The 23,745-nt window shown below is 46.6% G+C and overlaps 1 protein-coding gene across 4 annotated transcripts in view; it reads left to right on the top strand.

The window, feature by feature from the left end:
- ARHGAP39 (Rho GTPase activating protein 39) overlaps window positions 1–23,745 on the top strand; it is a 149,281-nt gene that overhangs the window by 96,092 nt on the left and 29,444 nt on the right. For 3 of the 4 annotated variants that reach the window (XM_055287701.2, XM_055287698.2, XM_055287702.2), the window contains exon 3: window positions 2,602–3,033. The exons of the other annotated variant lie outside the window; for it this stretch is intronic. In XM_055287701.2, the coding sequence (XP_055143676.1) occupies window positions 2,602–3,033 (432 nt within the window). The remainder of the gene's footprint in view (window positions 1–2,601; window positions 3,034–23,745) is intronic. 4 annotated transcript variants of the gene reach the window in all.

Here is a 23,745-nt window from a genome sequence, read left to right as displayed (position 1 = left end):
ATAAGAGTGCAGATACTTCATGGAAACATTGCCCACTAAATCCTTAAAACTGTAAAACTGGACACTTGGAAAGATTCATTGCATGTCATACGTGGAAAATGCACCATTTTATAGGAAGACAACGTGTGTTTTTTTTTTCCAATGGCAGTAGTAATCTTGTGAATATTGTGGAACACTTGGAAAATACAGAAAAATAGAAACGTCTGTAACCTGCCACGCCCACAACAGCACTGCCAACATGACAAATTCTTTATCGTGCAGCTCTTAGAGTAGAATTCCAGCCAGCAAGGGTAGACGGTGTGCTGGCCAGCTCAGCGGAGCATGCAGGCAAGAAGTATCCATGGCGCTGAAAGTCGTGGGTTAAAGTGGAGGAGAAATAGGATGTCGGGGGCCTTACGGGATCCCCATGAGATCCTCATAGCTGGAGAGACGGCACAGGATGCTACGGTGGGGAACCCTAGTGGGCACCCAGTCCCGCCCAGGCCGTGGGCAGACCCCGTCTGTGCCTCCACATGCCGAGCAGTTGTCTCCTGAGCTGCTCACCCCACAGTGCGTACGCTACTTCCTGTTGCGGTTTCAGGGTGGTGCCACGCAGTGAATCTGGGTGAAGGCTGTTTGTTAACCTTTTTGAAAATATGAAATTATAAAACAAAAAGTTAAAATTTTAAAAATAAAAGGAAGAGAACATGATCAGTGGTATCAAAAGTGGCACAGCTCCCTCGCGACTGAAAGGTGCTGCCTAGATTTGTTCCTCAGGAGTGACTGGGGGATCCACTGTGGGCTGGAAGGGAGGGGCTGGGCAGCTATTGGTGCCTGGCGAGACCCCGGGCTGAGAAGGGAGAGCATGGACCAGAGCAGGGGTGGCCCCTGTAGCGTGTCGTTTGCTGGACGGTGGACGGTGGAGTGGGTGTGTACGCTGAGGGTGTGGCGACACATGCAGGTGGAAATTCAGAGTCTGGGGCCTGTGGAGGGTCTGAGCCGAGCAAGCCGAGGCATTTGTTTGGGGGGAGTTGTTGGCAGATGTACTCAAGCTCAGCAAAAAAACAGGAGCCCCACCACCTCGCCTTCCCACGGGGATGACAGTGAAACGTCCACAGGCGGGCCTCAGGAGTTCTCATCTGCCTTCCCCTGCAGCCCTCCACCACCAGCCCATCCCCAGGGTGCCCCTTCTCTCACTGGCCCTCCTTCATTGGACTTCTGAGTGCACCGCTGTGGTGTCTGCACTTAGGCCCAGCCCCACCCGCCTCGTTCTCCTCCTGTGGCCAGACCCCTGAGCCAGCTCCTTCCCCACGTGAGGCCCTGAGCACGCCCACCTCATGGCCCCACATGGACTGTCCCTCGGTGCCTTCTGCCTGCGGCACCCAAACACAGAGGAGCAAACAGTGCCCAGCGGCCAGGGCTGAAGGAGGGCAGCTGTTTCTCAGCTGCTCATCTGCATCAGCAAGAAACAGACCCAGAACCCCCAGGGCTGCTGCTGGGGCCGCCGCCACTGTGCGAGGGCCCGGCTTCCCCAGCTGGCCTCTGGGGGGTGGCGGGGACAGACTCCGCCTGGATCCTCGGTGCCCCACGAGCAGGTGTGGTGTGCGTCACAACCTGTTTTCAGAGCCGCCGTGCCCCTGGCCTGGTTTCAAAGGGTGGGACGTGGGATGAAGGTCGCCCCCGCAGCCAGTCTGCGCCAGCAGCCCAGGAGGGTCTTTCTGTCCTTGACCTGGGGGAGCCGCAGGCGGCCCCCACTAGCCCGTGTCCAGGCCTGGTGTCCGCTGGCCCTTCTGCCCTCACCACTTGCCTCCCCTTCTGCTGAGCCCCTGGGATCAGTGCCTTTTCCCTGAAAACAAGACCCCTTACCAGCGCGGTGATGGTGATGGACCAGGCCTGTCGCAGGGTTAAGAGACGGATGCAAGGGTCCATGGCGACGCCTCCTGGCAGCATCTTTGCTGAGAGGCACTCGGTGCCTCTAAGGGTTTTTATTTATGTGTAGAAACATGGAAGAGGCCTCAGAAACTTTACTGAGCTGGAGGCTGTGCCCCCCAGCGGGGGTCTGAGGGCCGGGTGGAGACTGCGCCGCCCAGCGGGGGTCTGAGGGCCAGCTGGGCTCTTGGCCTTGCTGATCTGGGGGGTCCTTGGGAGAACACAGCTTGGGAGCCCAGCAGCACTTAGCTGGGCCTGAGGCCCCTCCAGACCCCGACCCGGTGCGGAGGTGGTGGTCCGGTTGCAGTGGAGGGGCTACTGAGCAGGTGTGCAGTGGTGACTCGCAGGCCCGTGCCACGATCCTGCAGGACGGAGCAGTGGGCAGTGGGGTTGTGGCCTGGGTGCCTGTGAGGACAGGAACCTGCAACCACAGCCAGTATGTCCCTACCCCACGTGGGGCCCAGGACCCCCCAAAGGGCTGCACCACCCTGAGGCGCTGGCGGCTCCGGGGGCTTCCCCGGGTGCGGGTGCTCAGGAGCGCAGCAGTCAGGGGCGGACTGGGCTTGTGTTTGCTTTCCTCTGCGACAGGATTTCTGGGTTTTGCAGCTGGGGCTGGAGCCGGGGTCTGCAGGGGTGGGAGGCGCGGGCCCAGGCCGCCGTGGCTCCAGCTGCCCTGACGCTGTCTCTCCCCAGGTTGGAGTGGGTGGAGATCATCGAACCGCGCACCCGCGAGCGCATGTACGCCAACCTGGTCACCGGGGAGTGCGTGTGGGACCCGCCGGCCGGCGTCCGCATCAAGCGCACCAGCGAGAACCAGTGGTGGGAGCTGTTCGACCCCAACACGTCCCGCTTCTACTACTACAATGCCAGCACGCAGCGCACGGTGTGGCACCGGCCGCAGGGCTGCGACATCATCCCGCTGGCCAAGCTGCAGACGCTGAAGCAGAACACGGAGTCCCCGCGCGCCTCGGCTGAGAGCAGCCCCGGGCGCGGCAGCAGCGTCAGCCGTGAGGGCAGCACCAGCTCCTCCCTGGAGCCCGAGCCCGACACTGAGAAGGCTCAGGAGTTGCCAGCGAGGGCCGGGCGGCCTGCGGCGTTTGGGACAGTGAAGGAGGACAGCGGCAGGTGAGGGCGGGGGCAGGTGCTATGGGCGGGGCCAGGTGAGGCAGGTAGGGTGGTGGGCGGGGCCAGGTGAGGCAGGTAGGGGTGGTGGCGGGGCCAGGTGAGAGCGGGACTGGCGAAGGTGGGGGGCGGGGCCAGGTGAGGAGTGGGTCAGGTATGGTGGGCGGGGCCAGGTGAGGGCGGTGGGCGGGGACCCAGGGGACTCAGTGTACCTGCGAGTTGCCAGAGCCTCGTCCTTGGCTGTAGCAGCTACCGCTGCTGTCCCCAGTGAGCACTTTCTTGTCTCTCTGGGCAGCAGAGCCTGGTGCTCAGCCTCAGAGGTTTCTGGGTCCTCCAACCCTGCCCCTCGCTGGCCCAGCCCCTGGCAGGTGGTGGTTCCTGAGGGCAGTGTCTGAGGGGCTTGCCCAGCTCTCTCTGCCGAAGGGAGATGCAGATGTGGGGATTTGGGTGCGGGTGTGGGGTGTGTGGACCTGGGGGGCCCAGGTAGCGGGGTGCATATCAGTGTGGACACAGCTGAGGGGTCTGAGCAGGCTTGGAGGTGACCCTCTGGAGTCACAGTGGCTCTGAAGGAGCACAGCCTGTGTTGGTGGGAGCCCAGGAGACCCCCGCCCTCAGAAACAGGGAGAGGTCAGGGGAGAGCGCAAGGGCCTCGAGGTGAGTGCAACCGTGGGAAGCGAGTCCAGAGAGGACAGTGGGGAAGGGCCAAGGCAGATGGGCACGACAGTGGGGAAGGGCTGAGGCAGGTGGCAGGCGAGCAGGACAGTGGGGAAGAGATAAGGCAGGTGCCTCATGGTGGGTACAGGGTAAGCTCTGGGGTCCCATGGGGTCATGGATGGCAAAGGTAAGACTTTGGCCCAGGGACAGGAGGCTGGGGCTTCCCAGAGCCCAGGCTGTGGCCCAGGGCAGACAGGCCTGGCCACTGCAGGGGCGGATGGAGGCTCCTCTGGAGAGGATGGAGGAGAGGCTGGACCCCAGGGAGAGAAAGACAGGGATTGGTCCCCCCCAGTACCAGATTTTCGGTGCTTGGCTGAGGTTGCCAGGGGAGCTGAGGCCCAGGGGCTTTCTGCAGAGGTGGGAAGGAGCCTGTTGGACTGCCAGGCTCATCTGAGGCTTCAGAAGAGGGATTCAGAGTGAACCACAGAGCTCAGAGGACAGCAGGCTTCCGTCCCACCCTGCCGAGGTGCAGGCACAGAGGGAGGCGGGCAGCAGGTTCACCCTGTGGACCCGGCCTGGCAGGATGAAAGGGAGGCCAGGGATGGGGCCTGCTGCAGAGTGGGCAGGAGTTGGGGCAAATCAGGTGTGGAGGAGCCACTGGAGCACACTGGGAAGACGGTGTTGGTGTCGGCATTCAGGGCAGGGTGAGCAGCGGAGGCTCGGGCGTGGCGTGGGTGAGCAGTGCAGAAGGCGGGCACAAAGAGGACCAGGGCCTACATTTCACATCCCACCAGCAAATATGAGGGTTCAAAGTTATCCACAGCATTGCCAACACTACTTACTTTCCTTTTGAGATTTATTTTAGCTATTGTAGCCACCGTGAAATGTCTCATTGTAGTTTTGGTTTGCATTTCCTTAATGACTAATGACTTTGAGCCTTTTTTCACTTTCTTTTTTTTTTTTTTTTTTTTTGAGACGGAGTCTTGCTCTGTCGCCCAGGCTGGAGTGCAGTGGCGCAATCTCTGCTCACTGCAAGTTCCGCCTCCCGGGTTCACGCCATTCTCCTGCCTCAGCCTCCCGAGTAGCTGGGACTATAGGCACCTGCCACCACGCCCACCTAATTTTTTGTATTTTTAGTAGAGATGGGGTTTCATCCTGTTAGCCAGGATGGTCTCAATCTCCTGACCTCATGATCCACCCACCTCCCAAAGTGCTGGGATTACAGGTGTGAGACACCACGCCGGCCCTTTTTTTCAGTTTCTTGATGGTATCATTTGAAAAACAAAGGTTTTTGTTGTTTTTGTTTTGTTTGTTTATTTGTTTTTGAGACACGGTCTCTCTTTGTCTCTGGCGCAGGAGTGCAGTGGTGCAATCTCACTGCAGCCCCCACCTCCCGGGCCCAAGTGACCCTCCCACCTCAGCCCCCCAAGTATCTGGGACTACAGGCACGCGCCATCACACCCGGCTAATTTTTGTATTTTTTTGTAGAGATTGGGGTTTCACTATGTTGGCCAGGCTGGTCTCCAACTCCTCAGCCCAGGCAGTACGCCCACCTATACCTCCCAAAGCGCTGGGATTATAGACATGAGCCAGCGTGCATGGCCAAAGTACAAAGTTTTTAATTTTGGCCAAGAAAAGTGCACGCCTGTAATCCCAGCACTTTTCAAGGCCAAGGAAGGCAGATCACTTGAGGCCAGGAATTTGAGACCAGCCTGTCCAACGTGGCAGAACCCTGTCTCTACTAAAAGTACCAAAATTAGCTGGGAGTGGTTGTTCACGCCTGTAATCCCAGCTACTCGGGTGGCTGAGGCAGGAGAATCACTTGAAGCCAGGAGGTGGAGGTTGCAGTGAGCCGAGATCGCACCACTGTACCCCAGCCTGGGTGACAGAGCAAGATGCTGTCTCAAAACAAACAAACAAACAAACAAAAATTGACATGTCATAGATTTGGGTTCATTTCTGGCCTCTCAGTTGATTTGCATTGATCCATATGCCAGTACCACATTGTTGTGATCACTGTAACTTTGTAATAAGTTTTGAAACTGGAAAGTGTGAGTCTTCCAGCTTTATTGTAATTTTTCAAGGTGGTTTTGGCTATTTGGAGCACCTTGCAATTCCATATGAATTTGGGGATTGGCTTTTTCATTTCTTTTAACAAGAGCAACAAAAAAGCTTTTGGAATTTTGGATCTGTGTGGGGGATTGTATTGGATCTGGAAGGTCATACTTCATCCAAGCAATGTTAATTTTCTAATCCATGAACAGAGGATGTCTTCTCATTTGCTTATGTCTGACTTTTCTTAGCAGTGTTTTATATTTTCTAGTGTATAGTCCTTTTACCTCCCTGGTAGAGTTTATTCCTAGATATGTTATTCTTTTAGATGCTATTGTAAGTGGAATTTTTTGTTTGTTTGTTTCTGGATTGTCCATTGTGGTGTATGGAAACATAACTGATTGTGTGTTGATCTTGCACTGTGCAACTTTGCTGAATTTCTGTATTAGCTGTAGTAACCTTCATTTATAATCTCTGGGATTTTCTATATATAGGACTATGTCATGTGTGGTTAGTGATAGTCTAACATCTTCCTTTCCAATTTGGATGCCTTTTTCTTCTCCTAACTGATTGCCCTGCGTAGGATTCCAGTGCAGTGTTGGATGGCAGTGGTGAAGGGGCTTCCTGGTTCCGCCCCTGATCTCAGGGAAAGCTTCCAGTCTTTTCTGTTGAGCAAGTTCCTTGATACTCCTTGTGTTCCCAGTGGTTTTATCATGTGGATTTTGTCAGTGCCTTTTCTGCATCAGTTAAGATGATCATGTGGTTTCCCCCCTTCAGTCTATCTGTCAGTGTGGTGTTTTACACTGGTTGGTCTCATGTTGAACCGTCCTTGAGTGTGTATTCCGGTCATCACAGCAGCATCTGTGTGCTTTTGAAAAACAGAGGAACCTCCCTGTGGGCTTTCATATGATCCATGAAACCCACGTGAGCAATCTCTGCCTGCGGTTAAACACACACCAGAGCAGGCCAGGAGTCCTTGGCCCTCCAGCGGCATTTCCCAAAGGAGACGATACTGAAAGGTACAGAATTTAGACTGTTGTGGAGGTTAAGGAATAAAGGACATTCGTGGCGTGTACAGGTGGAGCTCCGTGGAAAGGTGACTGCAACATCTGCTTTATGGCTTAAATGACATAAGTGAAAAACAAACCTATTGGTTTGCTGTAAATACTGATGGCAGTTAAATCCTATGGTCCCTCTGGAGAACAACTTCTCCCAGCCAGAAACGGGCAGGAGCTCATCTTGCACAAGTCGAAGCCAGATTCTGAGAATCGTGAATCATTTTAAGAAACAAGTGGACGAGCGGGCTTGGCGTTAACATTTTAAAAATAACTCTCCCTCAAGAGCCTGTGCTGTGCTGCAGCGCTGGGATCTCCTGTTTCCTCTTACTGAACAGAACGGACAGCTTCGGGCCTGCACAGAACTTCTCAGAGAATTGGTATCGGATTATAATAATTTTGAATTTGTTATTAGTTTTGACTCATCTCTGCAATTAGGTGAAGGAATTGGTTTCTTTTTGTGATTCTATTTTCAAAACGTGTCAGTCATCCACACTTGCAGGGCTGTTCTTTCCCAGAGAGGCCGTGGGTCTGGCCTTAGCCCTGCCCTATCGGCCATGGTTCAGGGCCCACTCTCTGGGGACTGGAGTGTCCATCGCTTTTCAAAAATGTCTCAGGAGTTCTGGGCGATGTGGGGCTATTGGGGCCAGGACTTCCATGAGAAGCTCTGTTGGAGTTTTTTTTTTCCTTTCTTTTTTTTTTTTTTGAGATGAAGTCCACTCTGTCGCCCAGGCTAGAGTGCAGTGGTGCAATCTTGGCTCACTGGAAGCTCCGCCTCCCAGGTTCAAGCGATTCTCCTGCCTCAGCCTCCCGAGTAGCTGGGACTACAGGCGCCTGCCATCACACCCAGCTAATTTTTGTATTTTTAGTAGAGACGAGGTTTCACCATGTTGGTGGCCAGGCTGGTCTCGATCTCTTAACGTCATGATCTGCCCACCTCAGCCTCCCAAAGTGCTGGACAGGCGTGAGCCACCATGCCTGGCCACTCTGTTGGGGTTTTGACTAGAATTGTGTTGAATTATGGATTCGTTTGGGTAGATAGATGTCTTTATAACACAGTCATGTGCCATGTAACATTTCCATCAGCAGCACATGCATATATGAGAGTGGTCTCATAGATTATAATGGAGCTGAAAATGTTATATGACCTACTGTGGTTGCGTGCAACACTGTACTCACAAGTCTGTGGTGATGCTGGCGTAAACAGACCTGCTGCACTGCGGTCATACAGAGGCGCAGCACGTGTGATTATGAACGGTGCATAGTACTTGATCATGATGATGATACGTGACTGTCACTGGTTTACGTATTCACTGTACCATAGTTTTTTGTTTTTTTTTTTTTGAGACGGAGTCTCGCTCTGTCACCCAGGCTGGAGTGCAGTGGCGCGATCTTGGCTCACTGCAAGCTCCGCCTCTCGGGTTCACGCCATTCTCCTGCCTCAGCCTCTCTGAGTAGCTGGGACTACAGGCGCCCGCCACCACGCCCGGCTAATTTTTTGTATTTTTAGTAGAGACGGGGTTTCACCGTGTTAGCCAAGATGGTGTCGATCTCCTGACCTCGTGATCCGCCCACCTCGGCCTCCCAAAGTGCTGGGATTACAAGCGTGAGCCACCGCGCCCGGCCCATAGTTTTTATCATTTAGCGTGCACTTAAAAAAAAATTAGCTGGAAACACCCTCCGGTGGGTCCTTCGGGAGGTGTCCAGAAGGCGGCGCTGTTGTCTCAGGAGGTGATGGCTCCGCGCATGTTGCTGTCTCCCAAGACACCACGTGGCGATGGGAAGACGGTGGTGGCGATGGTCCTAGCATGTGTAGGCCTAGGCTAGTGTGTTTGTGTCGTAGTTTGTAACAAAAAGTCAATTTAAGAAATTTTAAATTAAAAATGCTTATAGAATAAGAATGTAAAGAAAGAATTTTGTATAGTTGTACAATGTGTATGTTAAGCAAAGTGTTCTAAAAGACTCAAAAAGTTTAAAGAAACTAAAAAGGTTATAAAGTAAAAAAGTTACAGTAAACTAAATTTATTACTGAAGAAAGAAGAAGTTTTAAATGAATTGAGTGTGGCCTAAGTGTACAGGGTTGTCAAGTCGGGAGTTGTGTGCAGTGATGTCCAGGGCTCACTCACCGACACGCACGGCAACTGCCAGTCCGGCAAGCTCTGTTCCTGCTACGTGCCTGGTACAGGTGTGCCATTTTTTATCTTTTATACCATATTTTTACTGTACCTGTTCTATGTCTAAATATGTTTAGGCACACAAATACCATTGTGTTACAATGGCATTTAGCATTTGGCACAGTAATGCTAAGGTGTGTAGCCTGGGGCAATAGACTACACCATATAGCCTGGGTATGTAGCAGGCCTTACAGCCTGCATGTGTATAACTGTACTCTGTGATGTTCACACAGTGACAAAATCACCTGATGATGCGTTTCTCAGAACACATTTGTGTTGTGAAGTGACATCTGACTGTAAAGTCTCCTGCATGTGTGAAGATGGTATGAAATGGCATAATCATGGCTCACTGCAGCCTTCAACTCCCGGGCTCAAGCAACCCTACCTCAGCCTCTTGAGTAGCTGAGACTACAGGTGTACACCACCACACCAAACTAATTTTTTTATCTTTTATTTATTATTATTATTATTATCATCATTATTGTTTTTTGAGATGGAGTCTCGCTCTGTCGCCCAGGCTGGAGTGCAGTGGTGCAATCTCAGTTCACTGCAAGCTCCACCTCCCGAGTTCACGCCATTCTCCTGCCTCAGCCTCCCGAGTAGCTGGGACTACAGGCGCCCGCCACCACGCCCGGCTAATTTTGTTTTTGTATTTTTAGTAGAGATGGGGTTTCACTGTGTTAGGATGGTCTCAATATCCTGACCTTGTGATCCACACACCTTGGCCTCCCAAAGTGCTGGGATTACAGGCGTGAGCCACCCCACCCAGCCTAATTTTTTTTATTTTTTATAGAAGTAGGCTAATGCCATGGTGCCCAGGCTGGTCTGGAACTCCTGGCCTCAAGTGATCCTCCCACCTCGGCCTCCTAAAATGCTGGGATTATAGGTGTGAGACACTGCACCTAGCCCAGCCCACTTTTAAATATTTTCAAATTTTAATTAGATTGCTGCTGCTGCTGCTGCTGCTGCTTCCTCTTCTTCTTCTTCTTCTTCTTCTTTTTCTTCCTCCTCCTCCTCCTCCTCTTCCTCTTCTTTTTTTTCTTTTTCTTGAGACAGAGTCTTCTTCTGTCACCCAGGCTGCAGTACAGTGGTGCAATCTCAGCTCACTGCAACCTCCACTTCCCAGGTTCAAGCAATTCTCATGCCTCAGCCTCCTGAGTAGCTGGGATTACAGAGGGGCGCCACCATGCCTGGCTAATTTTTGTATTTTTAGTAGAGACGGGGTTTTGCCATGTTGGCCAGGCTGGTCTCGAACTCCTGGTCTCAAGTGATCTGCCTGCCTCAGCCTGCCAAAGTGCTGGGATTATAGGCATGAGCCACCACTCCCAGACTAACTATGATTTATTCTTTGACTCATTTGTAATTTAGAAATGTCTTCATTTCCAAAGCTACAGTTTATTTTTCGTTCTCGTTCTTGATTGCCAACTTAAGGAATGCATAATTTTTTTATTTTTTTGAGACTTACTTTGTGGGCTAATTCATAAATTTTTGTAAATGATTTTATGACTCCTTCAAAAGGATAATTTCTGTTTTCTTTTTGTTGTGCCCAGAGTTCTGCATATGTTAATTAAATGAAATCTATTATGTAAATCAAGTTTCATCCTTTTTTTATTTTTATTTTACTTTAAGTTCTAGGGTACATGTGCACAACATGCAGATTTGTTACATATGTATACATGTGCCATGTTGGTTTGCTGCACCCATTAACTTGTCATTTACATTAGGTATTTCTCCTAATGCCATCCCTCTCCCATCCCCCCACCCCACAACATTCCCTGGTGTGTGATGTTCCCTGCCCTGTGTCCAAGGGTTCTCATTGTTCAATTCCCACCTATGAGTGAGAACATGGGGTGTTTGGTTTTCTGTCCTTGTGATAGTTTGCTCAGAATGATGGTTTCCAGCTTCATCCATGTCCCTGCAAAGGACATTAACTCATCCTTTTTTATGGCTGCATAGTATTCCATGGTGTATATGTGCCACATTTTCTTAATCCAGTCTATCGTTGATAGACATTTGGGTTGGTTCCAAGTCTTTGCTATTGTGAATAGTGCCACAGTAAACACGTGTGTGTGTGTCTTTATAGCAGCATGATTTATAATCCTTTGGGTATATACCCAGTAATGGCATCACTGGGTCAAATGGTATTTCTAGTTCTAAATACTTGAGGAATCGCCACACTGTCTTCCACAATGGTTGAACTAATTTACACTCCCACCAACAGTGTAATAGTGTTCCTATTTCTCCACATCCTCTCCAGCATCTGTTGTTTCCTGACTTTTTAATGATCGCCATTCTAACTGGTGTGAGATGGTATCTCATTGTGGTTTTGATTTGCGTTCCTCTGATGGCCAGTGATGAGCATTTTTTCATGTGTCTGTTGGCTGCATAAATGTCTTCTTTTGAGAAATGTCTGTTCATATCCTTTGCTCACTTTTTGATGGGGTTGTTTTTTTCTTGTAAATTTGTGTAAGTTCTTTGTAGATTCTGGATATTAGCCCTTTGTCAGATGGGTAGATTGCAAAAATTTTCTCCCATTCTGTAGGTTGCCTGTTCACTCTGATGGTAGTTTCTTTTGCTGTGCAGAAGCTCTTTAGTTTAATTAGATCCCATTTATCTATTTTGGCTTTTGTTGCCATTGCTTTTGATGTTTTAGTTATGACATGCTTGCCCATACCTGTGTCCTGAATGGTATTGCCTAGGTTTTCTTCTAGGGTTTTTATGGTTTTAGGTCTAACATTTAAGTCTTTAATCCATCTTGAATTAATTTTTGTATAAGGTGTAAGGAAGGGATCCAGTTTCAGCTTTCTACATATGGCTAGCCAGTTTTCCCAGTACCATTTATTAAATAGGGAATCCTTTCCCCATTTCTTGTTTTTGTCAGGTTTGTCAAAGATCAGATGGTTGTAGATGCGTGGTGTTATTTCTGAGGACTCTGTTCTGTTCCATTGATGTATATATCTGCTTTGGTACCAGTACCATGCTGTTTTGGTTACTGTAGCCTTGTAGTATAGTTTGAAGTCAGGCAGCATGATGCCTCCAGCTTTGTTCTTTTGGCTTAGGATTGTCTCGGCAATGCGGGCTCTTTTTTGGTTCCATCTGAACTTTAAAGTAGTTTTTTCCAATTCTGTGAAGAAAGTCATTGGTAGCTTGATGGGGATGGCATTGAATCTATAAATTACCTTGGGCAGTATGGCCATTTTAATGATATTGATTCTTCCTATCCATGAGCATGGAATGTTCTTCCATTTGTTTGTGTCCTCTTTTATTTCGTTGAGCAGTGGTTTGTAGTTCTCTTTGAAGGGGTCCTTCACATCCCTTGTAAGTTGGATTCCTAGGTATTTCATTCTCTTTGTAGTAATTGTGAATGGGAGTTCACTCATGATTTGGCTCTCTGTCTGTTACTGGTATATAGGAATGCTTGTGATTTTTGCACATTGATTTTGTATTCTGAGACTTTGCTGAAGTTGCTTATCAGCTGAAGGAGATTTGGGACTGAGACAACGTGTTTTTCTAAATATACAATCATGTCATCTGCAAACAGGGACAATTTGACTTCCTCTTTTCCTAATTGAATACCCTTTATTTCTTTGTCTTGTCTGATTGCCATGGCCAGAACTTCCAACACTATGTTAAATAGGAGTGGGGATAGAGGGCATCCTTGTCTTGTGCCAGTTTTCAAAGGGAATGCTTCCAGTTTTTACCCATTCAGTATGATATTGGCTGTGGGTTTCTCATTATTTATGGCTCTTATTATTTTGAGATACGTCCTATCAATACCTAGTTTATTGAGAGTTTTTAGCACGAAGCGTTGTTGAATTTTGTCAAAGGCCTTTTCTGCATCTATTGAGATAATCATATGGTTTTTGTTATTGGTTCTGTTTATATGCTGGATTATGTTTATTGATTTGCATATGTTGAACCAGCCTTGCATCCCAGGGATGAAGCCCACTTGATCATGGTGGATAAGCTTTCTGATGTGCTGCTAGATTTGGTTTGCCAGTATTTTATTGAGGATTTTCGCATCGATGTTCACCAGGGATATTGGTCTAAAATTCTCTTTTTTTGTCGTGTCTCTGCCAGGCTTTGGTATCAGGACGATGCTGGCCTCATAAAATGAGTTAGGGAGGATTCCCCCTTTTTCTATTGATTGGAATAGTTTCAGAAGGAATGGTACCAGCTCCTCTCTGTACCTCTGGTAGAATTCGGCCGTGAATCCATCTGGTCCTGGACTTTTTTTGGTTGGTAAGCTATTAATTATTGCCTCAATTTCAGAGCCTGTTATTGGTCTATTCAGAGATTCAACTTATTTCTGGTTTAGTCTTGGGAGGGTGTATGTGTCCAGGAATGTATCCATTTCTTCTAGATTTTCTATTTTATTTGTGTAGTGGTGTTTATAGTATTCACTATTGGTAGTTTGTATTTCTGTGGGATCATGGTGATATCTCCTTTATCATTTTTTATTGCGTCTATTTGATTATTCTCTTTTCTTCTTTTTTAGTCTTGATAGCAGTGTACCAATTTTGTTGATCTTTTCAACCTATTTTTTTCTACCTGCTCTCTCCATTCTGAGAGTTAAAGTCTCCTCCTAGAATAGCAGAATTTGTTCATTTCTCCTTTAAAATCTGTCCATTTCCAGTTCTTATGTATTGAAGCAGTGAGTTGGTCGCTCGTAAGTTTAGAATCGTTTTCCTGCCAGACTTTTCCTATTGTCATTGCGTCTAATCCTCTTACCCCTCACAGTCTTCTTGCCTTGAAGTCAACTTTTAGAGTTTGTGGTGCCGTTGTTTCTCTTTGGTTAGAATTTGCCTCCTTTATCCATCCAGTCTATTTCTTGTAAATGATGTATAGCTGTTTGGTTTATTTTTTAAATCTAGTCCAAACACCCATCTTTTGTTTGGGAGGATTGTTCCAGTCATTGATGAGATTGCAGATGCAACAAGAGGGTTCAGTTCATCATCTCATGTTCTGCTCGGCTTATAAGCTTTTTTTTTTTTTTTTTTTTTGAGACAGAGTTTCACTCATGTCACCCGGGCTGGGGTGCAATGGCGTGATCTCGGCTCACTGCAACCTCCGCCTCCCAGGTTCAAGCAATTCTCCTGCCTCAGCCTCCTGACTAGCTGGAATTACAGGCATGAACCACCACGCCTGGTTAATTTTTGTATTTTTAGTAGAGACGGGGTTTCACCATGTTGGCCAGGCTGGCCTCGAACTCTTGACCTCAAGTGATCTGCCCGCCCCAGCTTCCCAAAGTGCTGGGATTACAGGCCTGAGCCACCGCGCCTAGCCTCAGCATATACGCTTTTCTGTTGCCCTGTCTGTCTTCATATTCCCCACACCCACTACTCTGTGTGTTTTTGTTAACATTTGGATGGATGTCTTCCTGCCCTTGCTCTGATGTTTGTATCTCTTCAAGTGTGTCAACTTTATGGAAGGACAATTGAAAGGCAATAAACCACACACATTTAAAGCATACATTTTGATAAGTCTTGATGTATGTACACACCCATGACCATCACCACAATTAAGGTAGTGCACTTTCCACTGGTGCCAGAAGTCTCTTTGCCCTCCTGTTCCCCTCCCACCTGTCTCCGCACAATCACCCACATTCCTAAGGAACCATTCGTCTACCTGTTTCACTATAGATTAATTTGTGTTTTGTAGAATTTTACATGAAAGGACTGAAGCAGTATGCACTCTTTTTTGTCTGTCATCTTTCACTCCCTGTAATTGTTTTGACATGTTGTTACATGTATCCATAGTTTATTCCTTTTTCACTCACTCCATGTAATTGTTTTGACATGTTGTTACATGTATCCGTAGTTTATTCCTTTTTCACAGCTTAGTAGTATACCATTGTATGGATGTACCGCCTTCTGATGGGCATTTGGGTTGTTTGCAGGTTTGGGCTATTACAAATAAAACTGCTATGAACGTTCATGTACAAGTCTTTGTTTGGACATACATTTTTATTTCTCTCAGAAAATACCCAGGAGTATTTTGGGGCTCTGTAATTAGGTACATAAACATTTAGGATTTTGTCCTCTTGACAAATTAATCCCTTCATCATTGACCCTCTTTGTTCCTAGAAATATTCTTTGCACCAAAATCTACTTACATTAATATTGGCACTCCAATATTAATTTGATTCATGTTAGCATGGTATCTCTTTTTTCAACCCTTTACTTTTTACCTATTCTTTTGTCTTTATTATGAGTTTTCTTGTAGGCATCACATTATTAGGTCACACGTTTTTATTCAGTCTGAACATCTCTGCCTGTTTATGGGGGAATTTAGACCATTAACACAATGTGATGATTTATTTGGTTAGGGTTAGGGCTAGGGTCCGGGTTAGGGTTAGGGTTAGGGTTGGGTCAGGGTTAGGGTTAGGTTTAGGTTTAGGGTTAGGGTTAGGATTGGGTCAGGGTTAGGGTTAGGGTTAGGGATAGGGTTGGTCAAGGTTAGGGTTAGGGTTAGGGTTAGGCTTAAATCTGTTGTCTCGCTGTTTGGTTTGTTGTCTCTTTTGTTCTCAATCCCTTTTTCCTCTTTTTTTTCCTTCTGCACTAATGGAGCATTTTTAAATTCACCTTTATCTCCTTTTGTTGGATTCTTAATTATGGCTCTTTGCTATTTTTTAGTGATTGTTTTAGGGTTTATGTATTGTCTTGTATTAACTTACCATAGTCGACTTTCAAATGATATTATCCTGCTTCATAAATGGTTAAGAACCTAACAGCATTTATTAGGCTCCATTTCTCTCCAATTTTGTCCTGCTGCTGTCAAGTATGTTACTTTTCTACATGTTATCAATGTCTTAATACATTGTTATCATTTGTACTTTAGTCAGTTATCTTTTAAAGAGATTTTAATACTAAGCAGACATTTCTACATCAGCCCACACAGTTCCTGTTTCCTGTGCTCTTGATTGCTTGTGTGGATCCAGATTTGTGTCCATCTGGTGGCATTTCTTTCTGCTTCAAGGACTTCATGTTACATTTACTGAAGTGCAAGTCTGCTGGTAATGACTTCTTTTAGCTTTTGTATTTTTGAAAAAGTCTTCCATCTTTTTTTTTTTTTTTTTTTTTTTTTGAGACAGAGTCTCACTCTGTCGCCCAGGCTGGAGTGCAGTGGTGGGATCCCGACTCACTGCAACCTCTGCCTGCCAGGTTCATGTGATTCTCCTGCCTTAGCCTCCCGAGTAGCTGGGACTACAGGCGTGCACCACCACACCCAGCTAATTTTTGTATTTTTTTGGTAAAGACGAGAGTTCACCATGTTGGCCAGGCTGATCTCAAACTCCTGACCTCAGGTGATCTGCCCACCTCAGCCTCCCAAGGTGCTGGGATTACAGGCATCAGCCTGTAGGGTCCAGACCCACAGGGTCGGTGGGTTTCTCCCCATGTGTAGAGACGAGAGATTGTAGAAATAAAGACACAAGACAAAGAGATAAAAGACAGCTGGGCCCCGGGGGACCACTACCACCAAGACGTGGAGACTGGTAGTGGCCCCCAATGCCAGGCTGCGCTGATATTTATTGGATACAAGACAAAGGGGCAGGGTTAGGGTTGAGTGTGAGCCATCTCCAATGATAGGTAAGGCCACATGGGTCATGTGTCCACTGGACAGGGGCCCTTTCCTGCCTGGCAGCCGAGGCAGAGAGAGAGAGAGAGAGGAGACAGCTTACGCCATTATTTCTGATATCAGACACTTTTAGTACTTTCACTAATTTGTTACTGCTATCTAAAAGGCAGAGCCAGGTGTACAGGATGGAACATGAAGGTGGACTAGGAGCGTGACCACTGAAGCACAGCATCACAGGGAGACGGTTAGGCCTCCGGATAACTGCAGGCGAGCCTGATTGATGTCAGGGCTTCCACAAGAGGTGGAGGAGTAGAGTCTTCTCTAAACTCCCCTGGGAAAGGAAGACTCCCTTTCCCAGTCTGCTAAGTAGTGGGTGTTTTTCCTTGGCACTGACGCTACCGCTAGACCAAGGTCCACTTGGCAACCGGCGTCTTCCCAGACGCTGGGGTTACCGCTAGACCAAGGAGCCCTCTGGTGGCCCTGTCTGGGCATAACAGAAGGCTCACACTCATGTCTTCTGGTCACTCCTCACTATGTCCCCTCAGCTCCTATCTCTGTATGGCCTGGTTTTTCCTAGATTATGATTATAGAGCAGGGATTATTATAATATTGGTAAATATTATATTATAATATATTATAATATATAATATAGTATATTATAATATATTATATATTATAATATAATATATAATATATTATATATTATAATATAATATTATAGTATAGTATAATATAATATAATATTGGTAAATATTGGTAAATAAAGAGTAATTGCTACAAACTAGTGTTTGCTACAAACTAATGATTAATGATATTCATATATAATCATATCTAAGATCTATATCTAGTATAACTATTCTTATTTTATGTATTTTATTATACTGGAACAGCTCGTGCCCTCGGTCTCTTGCCTTGGCACCTTGGTGGCTTGCCAGCCACATCAGCCACCACGCCAGGCCTCATATTCATTTTTGAAAGCTACTTTTGCTGGGTGTAGGTTAAGATTTATTCCTTTTTGCCACTTCATTGTCTTCTGGCTTGCATCATTTCTAACAAGAAATCAGCTGTCATTCTTATCTTTATATTTCTTTACATAATGTGTCTTTTCAGTCTAGCTGCTTTATTTCTTTTTTTTTTTCTTTTTTTAAGATGGAGTCTAACTCTGTCACCTAGGCTGGAGTGCAGTGGCACGATCTCGGCTCACTGCAACCTCCACCTCCTGGTTTCCAGCAATTCTCCTGCCCCAGTCTCCCAAGTATCTGGGATTACAGGCACACACCACCATGCCCAGCTAATTCTATATTTTTAGTAGAGCCGGGATTTCACCATGTTGGCCAGGCTGACCTCGAGCTCCTGACCTCAAGTGATTTGCCCACCTTGGCCTCCCAAAGTGCTGGGATTACAGGCATGAGCTACTGTACCCAGCCAATTTCATTCTATTTTTTTGAGACAGGGTCTGGCTCTGTCACCCAGGCTGGAGTGGAATGGTGTGATCTCTGCTCATTGCACCCTTTGCCTCCCAGTCTCAAACTGTCCTCCCACCTCAGCACCTGGGACCACAGGTGCGCACCACCACACCCAGCTTACTTTTGTATTTTTGGTAGAGATGGGGTTTTACCATGTTGCCCAGGGTGGTCTCAAACTCTTGGACTCAAGCGATCCACCTGCCTCGGCCCCCAAAGCACTGGATTTGCAGGAGTGAGCCACCACACCTGGCTCTAGCTCCTTTATTTTCTCTGTTTTGCTCATTGTAAGCAATTTGCTTAAGATAGGGGTTTATGTCATTTTCTTCACATTCCTTGTGCTTGGGGTTCGTGTAGCTTCTTGGACCTATCAGTTTATAGTCTTCATCACGTTTGAGAAATTTTCAGTCATTTTTTCTCCCAAAACAAAACTTTCTTTTCTTTTTTGAGACAGGGTCTCGCTCTGTAGCCCAGGCTGAAGTGCAATGGCACAATCACAGATGATGGCAGCCTCAACCTCCTGGGCTCAAGCGATCCTCCCACCTCTGCTTCATGAGTAGCTGGGACCACAAGTTTGCACACCTCCATACCCAGCCTTTTTTTTTTTTTTTTTTTTTTTGTAGCGATGGGGTCTCTCTATGTTTTTCCCAGACTGGTCTCAAACTCCTGGGCTCAAGGGATCCTCCTGCCTCAGTCTCCCATAGTGCGACAAGTGTGAGCCAGCATGCCTGGCCTTTTCCCTAGAGTGTGTTTGTGCTCACACCCCCACCCAGCACTGCAGTTATGTGTCAGGTCACATGAAGTCATCCTGCAGCTCTCTCACTCCATGGGATGGTTTCCACTTTCTTTTCTTTTCTTTTTTAAGATGGAGTCTCGCTCTGTCACCCAGGCTGGAGTGCAGTGGCGCAATCTCTGCTCCCTGCAACCTCCACCTCCTGGGTTCAAGCGATTCTCCTGCCTCAGCCTCCCAAGTGGCTGGGATTACAGGTGCCTGCCACCACACCTGGCTAATTTCTGTATTTTTAGTAGAGACGGGGTTTCACCACATTGCCCAGGCTGGCCTTGAACTCCTGACCTCAAGTAATCCACCTGACTTGGCCTCCCAGAGTGCTGGGATTACAGGCATGAGCTACTGCACTCAGTCCCACTTTCTCTTTTTTCTTTATTTTTCCTCTTTGTTTTTTGTAGGTTTAATTTTGGATCATTTCTGTTGTTGTGCTTTCAAATTCACTAACCTTTTTTTCTTTCTAGTGGTGGGTTTGGTTTGGTTTTATTTTGAGGCAAGGCCTTGTTGTTGCCCAGGCTGGAATGCAGTGATGCAGTCTCGGCTCACTGCAGCCTCAAACTCCTGGGCCCAGACAATCCTCTCAGCCTCCCAAGTAGCTGAGACTACAGGCACACATTACCACACCTGGCTAATTTATATGTATATAATTTTTTTTTTGAGATGGAATTTTGCTCTTGTTGCCCAGGCTGGAGTGTAATGGCGCAATCTCAGCTCACAGCAATCTCTGCCTCCCGGGTTCAAATGATTCTCCTGTCTCAGCCTCCGGAGTAGCTAGGATTACATGCACATGCTTCCACGCCCAGCTAATTTTTGTGTGTTTTAGGAGAGACAGGGCTTCATCATATTGGTCAGGTTGGTCTCGATCTCCTGACCTCAGATGATTTGCCCCCGTCTCGGCCTCCCAAAGTACTGGGATTACAGGCTGAGTCACCGTGCTTGGCCTTTTTTTTTTTTAAGAGATCTCACTATGTTGCCCAGGCTGGTCTCAGACTCCCGGCCTCAAGTGGTCCTCCTGCCTCAGCCTCTCAAAGTGCTAGGATTGTAGGCGTGAGCCTCCATGCCAAGCCCCAGTGTATTTATCATTTCAGTCATCATAATGCTTATCTCTAGAACTTTGATTGGGTTCTTTTTTGTATATTTTACGTCTCTACTTAACATGTTCAGTCGTTTCTCTAGCTTTTTGAACATATGGAATACAACTTTAGTAACTTTTAATGTCTTTCTCAACTACTTTCATTTGTGTCAGTTTGTGGTTAGTTTCAACTGATTGAGTTTTCTTGTAATAGATCCCATTTTTCCCCTTCTCCAAGTTATTGGTAGAGATTCAGTGCATTTTGAGGAGCAAGAACTTAAATCTTGTGAGCAAAAGTTGTTGATGTATGAGGGGAAGCCATCCCAGCAGAGGAAGCACCGAGTGCCACGTCCCGAGAAGGAGGAGCATTTGGTGTGCTCAGGGGACAACGGGGGCCAGTGCTGCTGCTCAGAGAAACCAAAAGAAGTTGGCATTCCTGACTATCAGAACCAACTGCAGATGTTCATCTGTTGTTATTTGTGATGATATTTTACATGCTTCATCTGCAAAAATGTCTTTTTACACAGAGAGGTACTGCCAAATACTGGTATCAGTCCATGAGCATATGATTTGGAAGGCATTTATCAAATTCTGCTGGATCTATATTTTGAGCTCAGAAAATATATCTGCTGCAAATTTGTGTGGGAATGGAAATCTCACTTTCTGTTTTAATTTTAGACACCATGGGAAGTAGATAAAGCAGCTTGACATTACTTATGATTCAGACATTAGTTGTCATCGAAATAACTTTACTGCAATATAAGTTTCGCACATAAGCACTGTTTGCTTTGTAATGTTAGGTTGAATTCGTTAAGAAATGTTGTCAAGTCTACAACAAATATTAATTTCCAAAGTCATTAATTGTGCATTTGTTTATTTATTTTATTTTATTTTTTTCTTTTAGATACAAGGTCTCTCTGTTACCCACGCTAGAATGCAGTGGTGTGATCACAGCTCACTGCAGTCTTGAACTCCTGGGCTCCAGTGATTCTCCTCCAGAGCAGCTAGGACTATAGGCATATGCCACTGTGCCCAGCTAATTTTCTTTTATTACTATTTTTTTTTTGTAGAGATAGGGTCTCACTGTCTTGCCAGGCTGGTCTTGAACTCCTCGCCTCAAGTGATCCTCTGAACTCAGCCCCCTAAAGCATTGGGATTTTAGGGCTGAGTCATGGTGCCCAGCCCTTTTCATGTTTAATAGTGGTTGAGGGAGGTTTTTCTCATGCAGAGAATTTTAGTCTTGGCCCAGAGTTTTCTAAAAAATGACAATAAAACTTTGCCACTGCTAAGCTGTTGAACTTTGTGTGGTCGGAAATTGAGAATATTTATCATCGATTTCTGACAAAAATTCATGGAACTAATGATGGCTGAGTCATGAGAGTGCATGAAGTTCATGTTGATGCCACTGTTTCAGTAACTCCTAATAGATTCAAATACTTTTCACAAAGTAGCTGCTAATGAATAACACAATAAACGTAGGCTTGTATTTTCACGTTATCTTCAGTTTTCATAAGACTTGTAAGTTTGTCTAAGTAAGCCTTTTCTGATCCACATGTATTCTTAGCGTGATCAGTTGTAGTTCATCTTAGTAGATTCCACTTCAGGTCATACAAAATTAGTATTTTCACAACTTATTTGAAAATACTGTGTGTTCTAGTTGTTCCACATAGAGCAAGTGATAGAGGCTAATTCTTTGGTCACTTCAAGCTCAACATTGACTCCTTCAAACACAGCAGTACCAGTAACGTCTGTCAGCTCATCAAGAGCCAAGGAAACCACTGGGGTGCGATGAAAACACTGGAGTCTGATGGAAACACTGGAGTGTGATGGAAACGCTGGAGTCTGATGGAAACACTGGAGTGCAATGGAAACGCTGGAGTCTGATGGAAACACTGGAGTCTGATGGAAACACTGGAGTGTGATGGAAACGCTGGAGTGTGATGGAAACGCTGGAGTGTGATGGAAACGCTGGGGTGTGATGGAAACGCTGGGGTGTGATGGAAACGCTGGGGTGTGATGGAAACGCTGGAGTCTGATGGAAACGCTGGAGTGCGATGGAAACGCTGGAGTGCGATGGAAACGCTGGAGTGCGATGGAAACGCTGGAGTGCGATGGAAACGCTGGAGTCTGATGGAAACGCTGGAGTCTGATGGAAACGCTGGAGTCTGATGGAAACGCTGGAGTCTGATGGAAACGCTGGAGTGCGATGGAAACGCTGGAGTCTGATGGAAACGCTGGAGTCTGATGGAAACGCTGGAGTCTGATGGAAACGCTGGAGTCTGATGGAAACGCTGGAGTCTGATGGAAACGCTGGGGTCCTAGGGCTGTTGTGTTGCTCTCACTGTCCTCAACTCCTCAAGCAACTGTTCTTGCCAGAAGGCTTATAGTCTTAAGCAAGTTTATCATCTCTTGACATAGTTTTAGATGCCATAATCAACACAATGTAAATAACTTCCCATCAGTGAACAGTTTTCCCTGCTTGGCTAACAAGTGAGCCACGTTAGAACACACATTAGTGTGAGGGTCATTTTTATTTTTGTAAAGTAATTCCACCGTGATGAAATACTCCGCTTCAGAGTTTCTGTTTCTGTTTAAAATGTTTCTGACAGTTGTGGAAGTTGAGTCTATTGTGACGAGTACTTGCTCTAGTAGTGCTGACGTCATGTTCTTCTAGCACAGCCATAGCATCACTGCCTTGGGCACGTGACATTCATCTGATTCAATAACAGAATAACCCACACTCCGCTGGTCCTCAAGAGCTTGACATTGAAGGCCCACTTGCAGGACCTCAGTGATCTTTTGGTGACGAGTCAGAAACAGCAGGAGGGATGCGCTGATACAGATACAGCAATCTTATAGATGTCTTTTCCTATATGGTTTTCCATCTAGGCATATTCCATATTTCTAGCTTTTTGTTCTGTACCACAATTATGTGTTTGAAGATATTGACCACCAGCCAACTTTAACGTTTGCCATTCATTTTTTTATTTTTGTTTTTTTTGAGACGGAGTCTCGTTCTGTTGCCCAGGCTGGAGTGCAATGGCAAGATCCTAGCTCACTGCAACCTCTGCCTCCTGGGTTCAAGCGATTCTCCTGCCTCTGCCTCCCAAGTAGCTGGGATTACAGGCACCCGCCACCACACCCGGCTACTTACTGTATTTTTAGTAGAGATGGGGTTTCACCATGTTGGCCAGGCTGGTCTCGAACTCCTGACCTCAAGTGATCCACCCACCTTGGCCTCCCAAAGTGCTGGAATTACAGGCGTGAGTCACTGTGCCCGGCAAGTTTGCCATTTGTTTATACAACTGATTTTAAAACATTTTTTAAATGACCTTTTTATTTGAGAAGCAATGTACATTAGTCATAGAAGATATGTATAATTACGTAAAAGAAAATAAACACTTGTAGTAGATGTTAGTGCTGTCTACCACAGGCCAAGCACACAAAATTCAAAATGCTCCATAATCTGGAACGTTTTGAGTGTCAACATGATGCCACAAGTGGAAACTTCCACATCTGACCTCATGTGATAGGTTGCAATTAAAACACAGTCAAAACTTTGTTTCATGCACAGAATTATTAAGCATATTATATAAAATTGCCTTCAGGCTATGTGGATAAGGTATATATGAAACATAAGTGAATTCTGTGTTTAGACTTGGGTCCTATTCCCAGGATACCTCATTATGTATATATGTATATATGTAGATATTCCAAAATCCAAAAAACTTCTGATCCCAAGCATTTTAGATAAGGGGTCATCAGCCTGCCTTAATTTTCTGGCATGTATCCTTGAGGTTTCTAAAACATTTTGCCACGACCATATTTCAGCAGCCACGCCCTATTTCTCAGTAGGGGCAATGTGCTCACCTAGTCCCTG

This window comes from Symphalangus syndactylus, chromosome 7 (assembly GCF_028878055.3).
Source record: "Symphalangus syndactylus isolate Jambi chromosome 7, NHGRI_mSymSyn1-v2.1_pri, whole genome shotgun sequence".
In the NCBI taxonomy this organism is placed as follows: domain Eukaryota; kingdom Metazoa; phylum Chordata; class Mammalia; order Primates; family Hylobatidae; genus Symphalangus; species Symphalangus syndactylus.
Note: the sequence above shows the minus strand (reverse complement) of the source record. Positions and strands in the feature narration are given on the sequence as shown.